This window comes from Sinocyclocheilus anshuiensis, unplaced genomic scaffold, assembly GCF_001515605.1.
Source record: "Sinocyclocheilus anshuiensis isolate Anshui unplaced genomic scaffold, SAMN03320099.WGS_v1.1 scaffold1051, whole genome shotgun sequence".
Classification (NCBI taxonomy): domain Eukaryota; kingdom Metazoa; phylum Chordata; class Actinopteri; order Cypriniformes; family Cyprinidae; genus Sinocyclocheilus; species Sinocyclocheilus anshuiensis.
The window spans coordinates 1514536-1526979 of NW_015546234.1; the positions used below are offsets into that span (position 1 = coordinate 1514536).

Here is a 12444-nt window from a genome sequence, read left to right on the forward strand (position 1 = left end):
TTGATATCCTTCTTGGGGATGAAGTTCCCATCTGAACTTGTTCTTGAGTCAGTCACATAACTTGTGGAGTCCATGACAATAATGTAGCGATGCGTGAAATAATGCTAACGCAGTCACTTCCGAATCAGGCAGCTTATGATCAATGTGGTGAATTCACGTGTTCAAGTTAACGAACTTGAATGAATCGGAGGTGAGACCATTGGGGAAGCGAATTCCACTTCTCTAAATTCCCGATTCCTAGTGATGATGGTGTTTTGCCTGCCGAATTCGCCATTTAATTAGCTATTGAGCAATGCGAAAACTGCTGATAACACGGAGGGTCCTTATATATGAATGCTTAGCTGTCATATTCCCATAGGTAGATGGGGATCAGCTGATGCGAGCTTGACTAACGTGACCCGCCAGAACTAACGCTACGCTTGATTTTAGATAAAGGAAGACTTGAGTTATGGTGGTACCATCAGCATTTGCATAGGGGAACTCATTAAGAGCAGTCGTGGCCTAATGGTTATAGAGTTGGACTTGTAATCTGAAGGTTGCAGGTTCGAGTCTCAGGTCTGGCAACTGCTCCCTGGGTGCCACAGCAATATGGCTGCCCACTGCTCTGTGTGTGTGTTCACTACTGTGTGTGTGCACTTGGATGGGTTAAATGCAGAGCACAAATTGCTTGGTCACCACATGTCACTTTACTTTCATTTGCATTGCATTATCTTACTGTCTGAATTAATTAAAATATACATAAAAAATAAAAAAGACAGTTCACCCACCCTATCTTGTTTCAATCTAATATTATTTTCCAGTGCATTATACTGCACATCTCCATGGTTTTGTTTTCCACACATGGTGATTTATACTGCCAAGCTATATACATAAATTATTTGATGATATATTAAATATGTCTTAAATCTTAACTAAATCAGCTTCCACTTTTGTTGTAAGAAAAACAGAAGTTGTCAACATTCTGCAATACATCTCATTTTGTGTGTTCAAAGAAGAAAAATGGGGTGGAAAGAAATAAAGGTGAGAGAATAACAAGGAAATCTTAATTTTTCTGTCAACACTCCCTTTTATGTGTTACAGCAAATATAGTACAATAAATGGAAAGTATAAGTCTTTAGTAACTACTTCTGTTGTCTGTATCCTCAGTGAAATCCAGTTACTAAACTGCACCATGTCAGACATTGGAGTATCTCACAAATGTGCACTGCAAACACTGATGAATATACTGATGCCAGCTTTGCACACTTCCATTAGTATCTGACAAGGAGTGATATGCATATAGCTCTGATAAAACTTAAACCCACAAAAAGCAAGTATACATTTTATGTAAAATAAGACTGTCTATCGTTACCCCATCATGTCTCAACCACTCAAGCACAAGTCAGATGCACTCAAATCTGTTACATAACCGAAAGAGGAGCGCAGGTCACCCTGGGTAAGACACTGAGCATACAGTTAAAAAGCAAGAGGCCACATGAGACACAGACATCCTGTCAGAGTAATTCACAGGAAACGGGGCACATAGCAGCACTTCAACTGTTCCCCATGATCTAAGAGCAGACACGGGCTGCTCCAAAATCTCCTTCAAAGAGACCTTAAACACACAAGTTCATACGATCCACAAGTATGAAAGCAGAATAAACCCGTGTGCTCAGAGTCTGCTGGGTACTAGAATTTTGTGTAGCTTTGATCTTGCTAGCTAAAAATACACATTTAGACTACAAAAAAAAATCTGAATAGCTCATCCCTCCTTTTTTCTATAAATGTTAAGTAATGCAAGTTCTCCCAACCTCAGTTTAAATTGCAAATGTGCATATTGATTGCTTGAACAACTTGAGGTCCAAATTGAGGATTTAAATGAATCTTCTTGCTACATAAGAGATCTGTTTGGTGAATGCAATATAGAGAACACAACACCAAGTCCTTTCTCTTCACAGCCTAAATGTGGCATCTCTCTCAAACCATCTCTGTCCACCACTATGTTAGCTCATGCTCTAATGACCTGCAGGCATGCAATGGATTCTGGTAAGGGGTTAGTGCTTCATAGATTTCGTGAAATGTGCTGTCTGATCCTCTCCGGGTAGACCATACACTCACAGATGGAGCTGCAGGGCGTTCTATCAGGACAAAGCCACAGAGGGAGCACGTCTCAGCCTCAGGGGAACAGTGCTCTTTCCCGGCAGAGCAAGGTGTCAATATAATACCACAACACCCCACACTGTCCTTGAACAGTGAATGGGTTTTCTATGGACAAGATGGAGAACTCAAGAATAGGTATTCCTTTCTTCAGCTGAAGAGAAATTAAGATTTTGGAGGAAAACATTCCAGGATGTTTCCCCATCTAATGCAAGAGAATGGTGCTCACAGTAGACCATTTCCAATGGTCCAAAATCCTATTTCAAGCAGCTTCAAAGAAACCCCATCTAACAAGTATAGGTTGAGCGTGACAATTATTATTAACAATTGTCAAAAATAGTCTACGGTGAGCACCATTCACTTGCATTATATAGAGAAAAACCTGGACATTTTCAGGAATTTTTCATTTGTAGGTGAACTATTCCTTTAATGATTCAGCAGTTTTGAACAAATCGGTTGAGTGAATGGTTGAATGACTCACTCAAAGTTTTGTAATAAATCAGCACAGTTGAAAGAATTATGTACTCACTCATATAGATGGTGACTTTTTGCCACCCGCTGAAATAACAAACTGACTTCAATTAAGTAAAGAATCACTAAACTTTCCCCATCACTAATGCACAGGGTAGAATTTGTGCACAATTTTTTCTGAGTGTATAATTTGTAATGACATTTTTTCTTGTCCTTGTAGAGCATTATTTTGTTTTCTATTAGATCTGAAACTAGTATCCTACACTTGATGTTTCTCTATAATTACATTTTTATATCCTTATATTTCAAGGCAAAGCACTTTTCAAAGACACATAATATAAGAGTCACGCACACAAACAAGACTGAACATGTGGAGACTGAATCCTTATTTTATTGTGTGGAAATGTTGAAAGCACACATTTTTGCTTTTCTTTGTTTCAAGCTAGATGTCATCAATAATCACCCTACACACAGCATATACAGAGTCATCTTAATAGTATGCATATGAAATATAAGTGGTTTCAAAGTGTAACATTAACATGCTCATGTATTGCTTTTTGACTGTGTGCTATCAACAAATTAAAATATTTAAATAATCTTATCTTATTTATTATAGATACAATAAAATCAACTGATTCATTTCATAATATATTCTATAAACCTTAGGGTCATATGATGCTGCTAAAAAGAACAGTATTTGGTGTAATGAAATGTGTTTATGCGGTTTAAGGTTCAAAAAACACATTATTTTCCACATACTGTACATTATCAGGCATGACGAAGCAGATATCGTCCTCTTTTGGAAGACCAAACAAAATAGTTTCGCTTTCACAACGAAGCACACAGCGTCTTTACGACATGGCAGCGGAAACAACAAAACTACAGCGAGAACAAGTTACGCCTTCTTTCTTTGCGTGAACATTTGGGCGGCGTTATGCAAATCTTCCCAGATAGTGACGTAGGTATGTGGGGGCGTGTTAGGTAGGCATGGCTGACTCTGAACTTTTATAAAGAATATCTCTTTGGATTTGAGACTTTAGTCTTTGCAACTTTACAGATCTTCTTTATGCACCAAGAGCTTGTAACACTCCAAAGAGAAAGGAAAACTTGAAATCGCATCATATGACCCCTTTAAAGGATTTGTAAACATGTTCAGTGTCTGTCCAAACATATGAAAATGTACTAGCTGTGATCCGTGAACACTTCCTCTTTCTGGGTCCACAAGAGGTGGAATTGGGCAGTGTGGCAGTTTAAGGTCAATGTAATTGGTGACCACGGTCCACCAGGTCTGGCCCGGTGATGCAATTCTCTTGCCACCTCACTACGGGCTAGATGAGGTGTTGGAAATCAGACAATTTTTAACAGGCAGCCAATTTCAGCACAAATCCTCCAGATATACACTACATGGCCAAAAGTATTCGAACACATGAACACCACACCCATATGTGCTTGCTGAACATTTAAGTTTAACATTTTAGCGATAACAGCTTCTACTGTGCTGGGAAGGCTTTCCATCTGGACGTAAGTGCATCAGGTCTGGTACTAATGGCTGGATACTCTGCAGTGAAAGGGTGCCATCAGAATGAGAGTACAAATATCTGATAAAATAATTCACAAGTAATCCACATCACTCCAGTCCATTAATTAATACCTTGTGAAGTGTAAAGCTGCATGTTTGTAAGAAACAAATCCATCATTAAAGCATTTTAAACTGTCTCTTCTGGCCAAATAATTTGTCCATAATCCATAATAACGCTTCCTCCAGTGAAAAAGCCCATCCCTTGTTGTCCTCTCACATCAAAATCAACCAACAGATATGTTTAGACAAGTTTTGCTTGTAAATGGTGCCTGATCTGTGCATATTTCTCCCCAGATTCAGATGAGACACGTTTTTCACTGGAGAAAGCAATATTATAGATATTTTATTTTTTTTAATTAAAGTGATAGTTCATCCAAACATGAAAATTACCCCAAAATTTACTCACCCTCAAGCAATCCTAGGTATATATGACTTTCTTCTTTCAGACAAATATAATCGGAGTTCAATTTAAAAAATGTCCTGGCTCTTCCAAGCTTTATAAAGGCAGTGAATGGGTGATATTCAATAGTCCGAGAAGTCCAATAAACTGCATCTATACATCCTAAAAAAAAAAAAATTGCTCCACACGTCTCCGGGGTTAATAAAATTAGGGGGTAATTTTCATTTTTGGGTGAACTATCCCTTTAAAATTGTCTTGATGTTTTTTTATATTACAAACACACAGCTTTTCACTTCACAAAATGTTAAGTGAAGGACTGGACTGGTGTGGATTATTGTGATGTTTTTATTGGGCTGCTTGAATTCTCATTCTCAGAGGATCCATTGGTAGGAAGTGATGTAATGCTAAATTTCTCCAAATCTGTTCCAATGATGAAATTCTTCTACATCTTGGATGGCCTGATGATGGGTCAATTTTAAGCAGATTTTCATATTTGAGTGAACTATTCCTTTAATCAAGGGTGATTTTGCTGTAATATTTTGAGCACTGCTGTGCTCTGCATGACACTAACTAGCTCAATTCAGGTGTCGGTTTTCAAGGAAAAGAAACCAAGTTGAATTGTAATTATTCTCCAGTCCTAAATCTCTGCAAAGAAGCTGTTCTGAATTGAATTCTCATTCTCAGAGGATCCATTGGTAGGAATTGATGTAATGCTAAATCTCTCCAAATCTGTTCCAATGATGAAATTCTTCTACATCTTGGATGGCCTGATGATGGGTCAATTTTAAGCAGATTTTCATATTTGAGTGAACTATTCCTTTAATCAAGGGTGATTTTGCTGTAATATTTTGAGCACTGCTGTGCTCTGCATGACACTAACTAGCTCAATTCAGGTGTCGGTTTTCAAGGAAAAGAAACCAAGTTGAATTGTAATTATTCTCCAGTCCTAAATCTCTGCAAAGAAGCTGTTCTGAATTATAAACTAGGACAGATTTCAAACGGCATGATCATAATTTCTCACAGATCCCTCTGTTTAAATTTAATCAATTGTGTCTGTTGTGCCATGCATGTACTGGACATGACCTTCTGCAGTTTGCATACATTCATGTTGACATTGCACTTATGTTAATGCATGGCTGGGAAAAGATGAGTGAATAGATTATTTAGTGTTATATGCACTAGTAAACTATTGTTTTAAATATGCAGCCGTTGAGAATGAATATTGCACTATCCTGTTATGTTTCCTTTGACAGGTGTAATCTATTTTGCAAAAGGAGAGATGCCCTGATTTCTGAGGAGCAACTTTCTGCACTGGAAGTGTTCATATTTCACCACTGTGCTTGTGAGAACAGAAGTGTCAACTGCTGCCTTATCAAAGCTACCACAAAATCCCAGATGACTCAATCAGGAAAAAAGGGAAAGGTTCAGAACAACACAGGAAAGTATTTTCCTCACATGCTTCCATACCTTCATGTCATGCTTGAAAATTCCCCAAGGTCCCCAAATGTTATAAGGTTCAAGTATTCCTGTAGCTCAAACAGTAGAGCATGGTGCTGGCAATGGCAAAGTCATGGGTTCGATTTGCAAGGAATGCATGAACTGCTAAAATGTATACCTTGAATGCAACATAAGTCGCTTTGGGTAAAAGTGTTTACCAAAATACATGAATGTTAACAGTTATTTCTTACTATTAAATTTTCTGTAATACACAATGAACTTTAAGTAATCTTCTATTCAGTGCAATATATTGTAGAATACAGCTGCAGCTGAGAGGTTGATCGTTATGTTTATTCTGACCAGCATTATGGGGGCAATTTTCGATGATATAGATTTGATATAATATTGATTTAATGTTTTAGAATCAAACTAATCTTTTGCAATCCAAATTTGTAATATACTGCATAACCACTATAAAACTTACAGTGACAGTACCGATTTATGTAACCTATCGCATGGCATGATTTTGCTCACAGACGCAAACGACCCCCAACACAGAGCATCCAAGCAAAACCAGCAAAGATTCAGTTCATCTCATTTGCAGAAGCTCACGTGCATCCATTCAGTACAAGACAGAACGCTGCTTATCAGAAAAATGTTTCATAGTAAGAAGAAACTTACTTGCTCCCACCTGAAACATTTCACTACCGAAGAGCAACAGTCCGACTGAGTTAACAAGGACAAGAACGCGAGCCATATCTCCACTTCAAATGTCCAAGAATCCAAATATATATAGTTATCTTCTTTTGCTTCTAAACGGGTTTGTTTATAGCAACATTATGAATATAAATTAATCCAAATAATCACATCTTAAATGAAGTACAGTAAAAATCTCATGATGGACATCATGTTCGCAAATCATATTAAAACACGTGCCGGAACGTCCATGACAGCATCAGGTTTAATCTTGACTATTCTTCGACTTCCAAAATGCTTCCGTCTCACTTCAGATTCATGCTCGATTATTTCAGGCTTTCCTCCGAAACTGAAGGTAGTGAGGGAGCGTCAAGTTCAGTCTCGGTGTCGGAGGTGTTCAAGTCCTGAATCTCGTGCATGCCAGTGATCTTGAGCGAGCGTGCGGCGATCAGCACCACGGTCAGCTCCAGCGCGGATGACGACAGAGAGACAGCAGATTTATTTATTGTGCGCGCATCCTGACAATTGTGGAGATCGCAGTGTTACTACATTCCTCAATGGCCAAGACTCAAGAGAGTTCCCTCATTCGTTTCAAAGCCTTCAGAAACCAAGCATGTACATGAAAGAGGTATCTTCGTTTTTCCTCATTCACGCAGCCAAAAAAAAAATAATAATAATAATAATAAAAAAATAACATATTTTGTTTTAGAGTCAGTTTTGGAAAAATAATGCCTTCACAGGAAGACTAGGAGACTGAAATTTGGATCGTTTCTTATATATTGGATAGTCCAGAAATTACTCTGTAAAGGTGCGGTCACATTTACCGACATTCGGCGAATTTACAAGCCATTTTAATAGGGGAACCCACGCGATCGGGAATGTCGCGTGACAAGAGATTTCGGATTGTGTTGGTCAGGACGAGAATTCACCATACTGACCAACAGAAGGCTGCTTGGTTTCAAATTAACTTAAAGAGCAGGTCAAATGGTTTTACGAAAAATATCTTGTTTGCAGTTTGTAACGTAGCTATCCTTCAATGTAAACAGTCTGCAAAGTTGTTAATCAAAAAAGTGCATGATAAATAAAGATATTAGGTGCATTCGACTTCATGCGGCGCCGCGCAAACCGATCGGCGGCTGACTTGAAGCAGTGCATGCCGGTTAGAAATTTTGTCCGACTTGAACCGGCGCCGACGCTACGTCACTGTCACGTGTGGCATCAAAGTACCGCGAGAGCGTTTCGAGAGCAGCCGGCTGACTTAGCTGGCGCAGCTTTTTCAGAGTGACTGCAGGAGCGCTGATGACGACACAGCTGTTTCACGATTGGCCAAATTCACCACATGACAACAATGACGTGTGTTTCTAACATCTTCAAATCCAATACTGCTCATAAATCTGTGTTTTTAGAACATTAAAAGCTTTTTTACTGTAGTCGCAATGTTATATTGAGTCACGTTTATCATGAAAGCATATATACCCCCACCAACATTTCAGGCAAGGCGAGGCGCATCTCAAACAAGCCTATTGTCTCTCAAAAGAAAGAGTCGACTTTGAACCGCGTTAACGAGTCGTTATTTTTTAATCTTCTTATATATAGCCTATGTCACAAGGTAATATATTTGCATAATCCCCGCCTGCCCGCGAAATACGAACACTCTGACCTGCCCACAAACACTTCCGCTAGTTAGTGTGTTTACATCATGTCGAGAAGACGCTGTTTTCAGCCTCACTGGGCATTCTAACACAGTTTCCACACTTGCATCTCAAATAAGTAAATACTAATAATAATAATGAATGCAATAAAACTGCTGTCACATCACGTAAAGTACCACATACAAAGTTTAAACTTACCACAGAGAAACGTCCTGATCAAGTCGTGCTTGCGATGGTTTCCGGTTGAGCGACTGCATCGGTATCATCCTCGGTCTCCGGTTCGAAATTGATACGGTAATATCGATGCCATTTCTGTAACCTTATAGTATCTTTGTTTACAAGTAACCCTCCGGAGCAAAAAAATTAATTATGGTAATAGGCGTTTCGTTTCTGACACGTATTGTATACTGAAAACCAATCACAACAGACTTGGCCAGCTGACCAATCAGGGCAGAGTAGGCTTATGGAAGGGAGGAGTTTACAGACTTTACTTTTTAGATGCTTTTATATAGGCCTAAGTGGTCCCTAGGACTGTATCTGAAGTCTCTTTCCCGAAATTCAGCCTTGGTGCAGAATTTCAGCCACTACGAGCCAGTCCCACAATGAGCTTTCCTTAGGACGTGCCTAAAGTGACATTTTCATGCCATGGGACCTTTAAGCTCAGAACTGCTTCGAACGAATCGTTTCGAAATCATTGAAAAATGATTCTAATATTAAATGTATATTCTGAGAAAATTACAATGTTTTCTGACCTTAGATGCATTTAAACCTGTTGTAGGGGACTCCAACACAATATTAGGACACTTTAAAATACCATATGACCTGCTTCATAGTACATGGCTACAGACGTCACATAATGGACAATGGAGCTTTTTTTTACCTTGCTTTTTCGCTGAAATTTTGCTGAAGTGACTGCACCTTAAGAAAAAAACTATTCCGTAGAAAAACGGAAAAGTTAGGCTACTGGTAATTGTCTGCAAGGACATTATCTGTTAAGTTTCCGAACTCCTTTAACCCTAAAATGCAACACAATGTAATTCAAAATACTGTACAGTTAAAACACCCGTGAAATCTCAATACAGAAAATTTCCTCATATTAACAGCCTATTAGGTCCTATTTTTCTGAAAATTTCATGGAGTGTACGCTTCACTGACCACCTGTAAAGTATCTGAAAATTTAGAGGCCTCCAGTGCTTTGGCCTTCACAAAAGTCTTTGCAATAGGTTTGAGGGTAGAAACCATAGTAGTTTAATTACATAACCTTCTGACATAATTAAACTTTAGAGAGTGTCACAGGGTTGCTCTGCAATGATTTTCAGCCTTCTATCTTACCTGGAAGGTTTTTAAAGGTCAGTACAGCACAGCAGCTGCATCTCTAAATATGCATTTCAGGTACTTTGCCTCTTTAAGATGTCAGTGATGTGTAGGAATGTTGTAGAATCATAAAACCGTATGAAAAATAATTTGGAGTTTGTCTATGATTTACGGAATAGGCTCCAATCTATAAATAATATAGTAGAATGTTGATAGCTAAAGCCCACTGTTGCATTTTTCTATACAATTTTGAGGGATGTAATCTTTTCCAATTACTAACCATGATATGATCAAATTTGTATTATATATCAAATATTTACTAGGAAAATTATTCAATTTAGTCCTAAATTGTAGAGAATAAACTGTCATATGATCATAGCAAGCTGTTGTGATACAGTGTTATATGTACTTACCCCTTCTTTCGTAAAAAAAAAAATGTATTTAATTGCTTTCAACAAGTATTTTACTTTGTTATGGGCCTTTGAGAGTTAATTCTTCATCACTCTATCTTTGCCTCTCCTTTATCAGGAGATGAATTGCCTCCTGGCAACAGACAGAACTATCACTCCAAACACGTTCTCCATAAATGCTGAGGCGTAACTCAATCATGTAACTCAATCAAGGCCGCTATTTTCCTCAGCCCCTGTTCAAGTCTATACACATTAAGCTGTAACAATTCAAGGCATGCCCAAAGATTTTTTTCCCTCTAGTTCAGGTGCATTCCATTAACACAATATTTATTTAGTTTATCCACCCCTTACGAATATTACCCATGGTTTTATTATAGTAAAAGTGTAGTAACCATTGTTTTTTTGTGTATTGATTACCATTTGTATAACCACAGTTTTACTACAAATACCATTATTAAACTATGGTTAGTGTAGCAAATCCATGGTTACTTTTTGGTTACCATGGTTTAACTATAGTAACCATGTTTTTTTATTTTTTTTATTTGTAGTAAAACCTTGGTTAATTTTCTTAAGAGACCATTTAGTTTATCCACCAAATATATATTTGTTATTGTCTCATGAACAGCTCTGTCCAGTATTTCTGGACTTAATCAGCTAGTTTGCAGATCTTTGGTATTATGCAGCAGCTAGAGTTCTTTCTAGAACCAGGAAGTATGACCATATTAGCCCAGTTCTGCCAACACTGCACTGGCTCCCTATTAAACATTGTATACATTTTAAAATCTTGCTAATTACTTATAAAGCCTTGAATGGTTTAGCTTCTCAGTACTTAAGTGAGCTCTTATCGCGTTATAGTCCTTCACATCCACTGTGATATCAAAACTCTGGCCATTTGATAATACCTAGAATATCAAAATCAGCTGCAGGCGGCAGATACTTTTTCTATTTAGCACCCAAACTCTGAATGTTAGGCTGCATTAATTAGGTCAACCGGAACCGGGAACACTTCCCATAACCCCAATGTACTCACTACATCGTAAGAAGAATGGCATCTATGCTAATATTAGTCTGTTTCATTCTTATTCCGAGGTCACCATAGCCACTCAGATCCAGTCCATATCCAGACCAGATGGTGGATCAGCACCTAGAGACGACCTCTACAGCCCTGAATGTCAGCGGAGAGCATGTCAACTAGAGACAGATCCACTGCGAAGACCTCGTCAACTAGACGGCCATCAGCACAAGACCGCGAGAATCAGACGAGTCCTCCGCACAATCTGACTTGCGTTGCAGCCTGAAATTAAACCACACCATGCTGGCTTCATCTGGCCAGAGGAGAACTGGCCCCCCGACTGAGCCTGGTTTCTCCCAAGGTTTTTTTTTTTTTCTCCATTTCTGTCACTGATGGAGTTTTGGTTCCTTGCCACTGTCGCCTTTGGCTTGCTTACTTGGGGACACTTCATTTTTGGCAGTATTGTTGACTTATTGAGAGAACTGAACTGAGCTGGATGATGACATCACTAAATCAACAACGATGAACAACTGACTTTAACTGAAAAATTAACTGTTTACTACATTATCAACATACTCTTTTCCTTTTTAACACTGTAAAGCTGCTTTGAAAGCTGTATTGTATAAAGCGCTATATAAAGGTGACTTGACTATTATAATGTTGCCAACAAAATGTAAAAAAAAAAAAGTTTCAACCACAAAACATGCTTTTCAAATTTAGACGAGCATAGCAAATGATTGATTTTGCAATTTGATCACAAGGTGGCGATATTCAGTAGGCTACAGTTGCAAATGAACATCAAGCTAGAATTTTAATGCACACCCACACATTATGGATTAAAGCTTATTTTGCAAGATTGCTTTGAGATTATTGTAAGTGTATATTAGAATGTTAAGATGCTGCACTTTTAAAGGCAGACAGCAGGTCCTTCAATTGAATGAAGTTCTTTATTGTCCTTTAGACACCTGTGGAGCAGAAAAAGTCTGTAATCATGACATGAGTTAGCAATTTGTCTCTTTTCAAAGGAATAGCAGGGGATACATTTCAATCTGTATGTGGTTCTTTTTATTTTTTTCACACTCATATTCCACAGGCTCTAAGAAATATGCATTACCTGTACAAGAAAAGTGTACAGAATGATTTAGATGATTGATGTAAGTGATTCACGTAGTAATAGAGGTAAGAATAATCAGAGACCGAGAAACTGCTAAATGAATCCACTAGTTTTTTTTTTTGTCTGATTTTTGCAATTGTGAAGACACAGTAACACTTGAAACAGACCATTTCCTCTGGCATTACTTTAAAAGACAGAAAGTAATTAGTGAATGCAGAATAAG

The 12444-nt window shown here is 38.1% G+C and overlaps 1 protein-coding gene across 1 annotated transcript in view; it reads right to left on the reverse strand.

Moving 5' to 3' along the window:
* Nucleotides 1–6912, reverse strand: part of LOC107701471 (fibronectin type III domain-containing protein 4-like) — a 35954-nt gene extending 29042 nt beyond the window's left edge. The window contains exon 1 of the mRNA XM_016503477.1: nt 6705–6912. Coding sequence (XP_016358963.1) covers nt 6705–6780 — 76 coding nt within the window. The 5' untranslated portion in view covers nt 6781–6912. The remainder of the gene's footprint in view (nt 1–6704) is intronic.
* Nucleotides 6913–12444: the final 5532 nt, after the last annotated feature.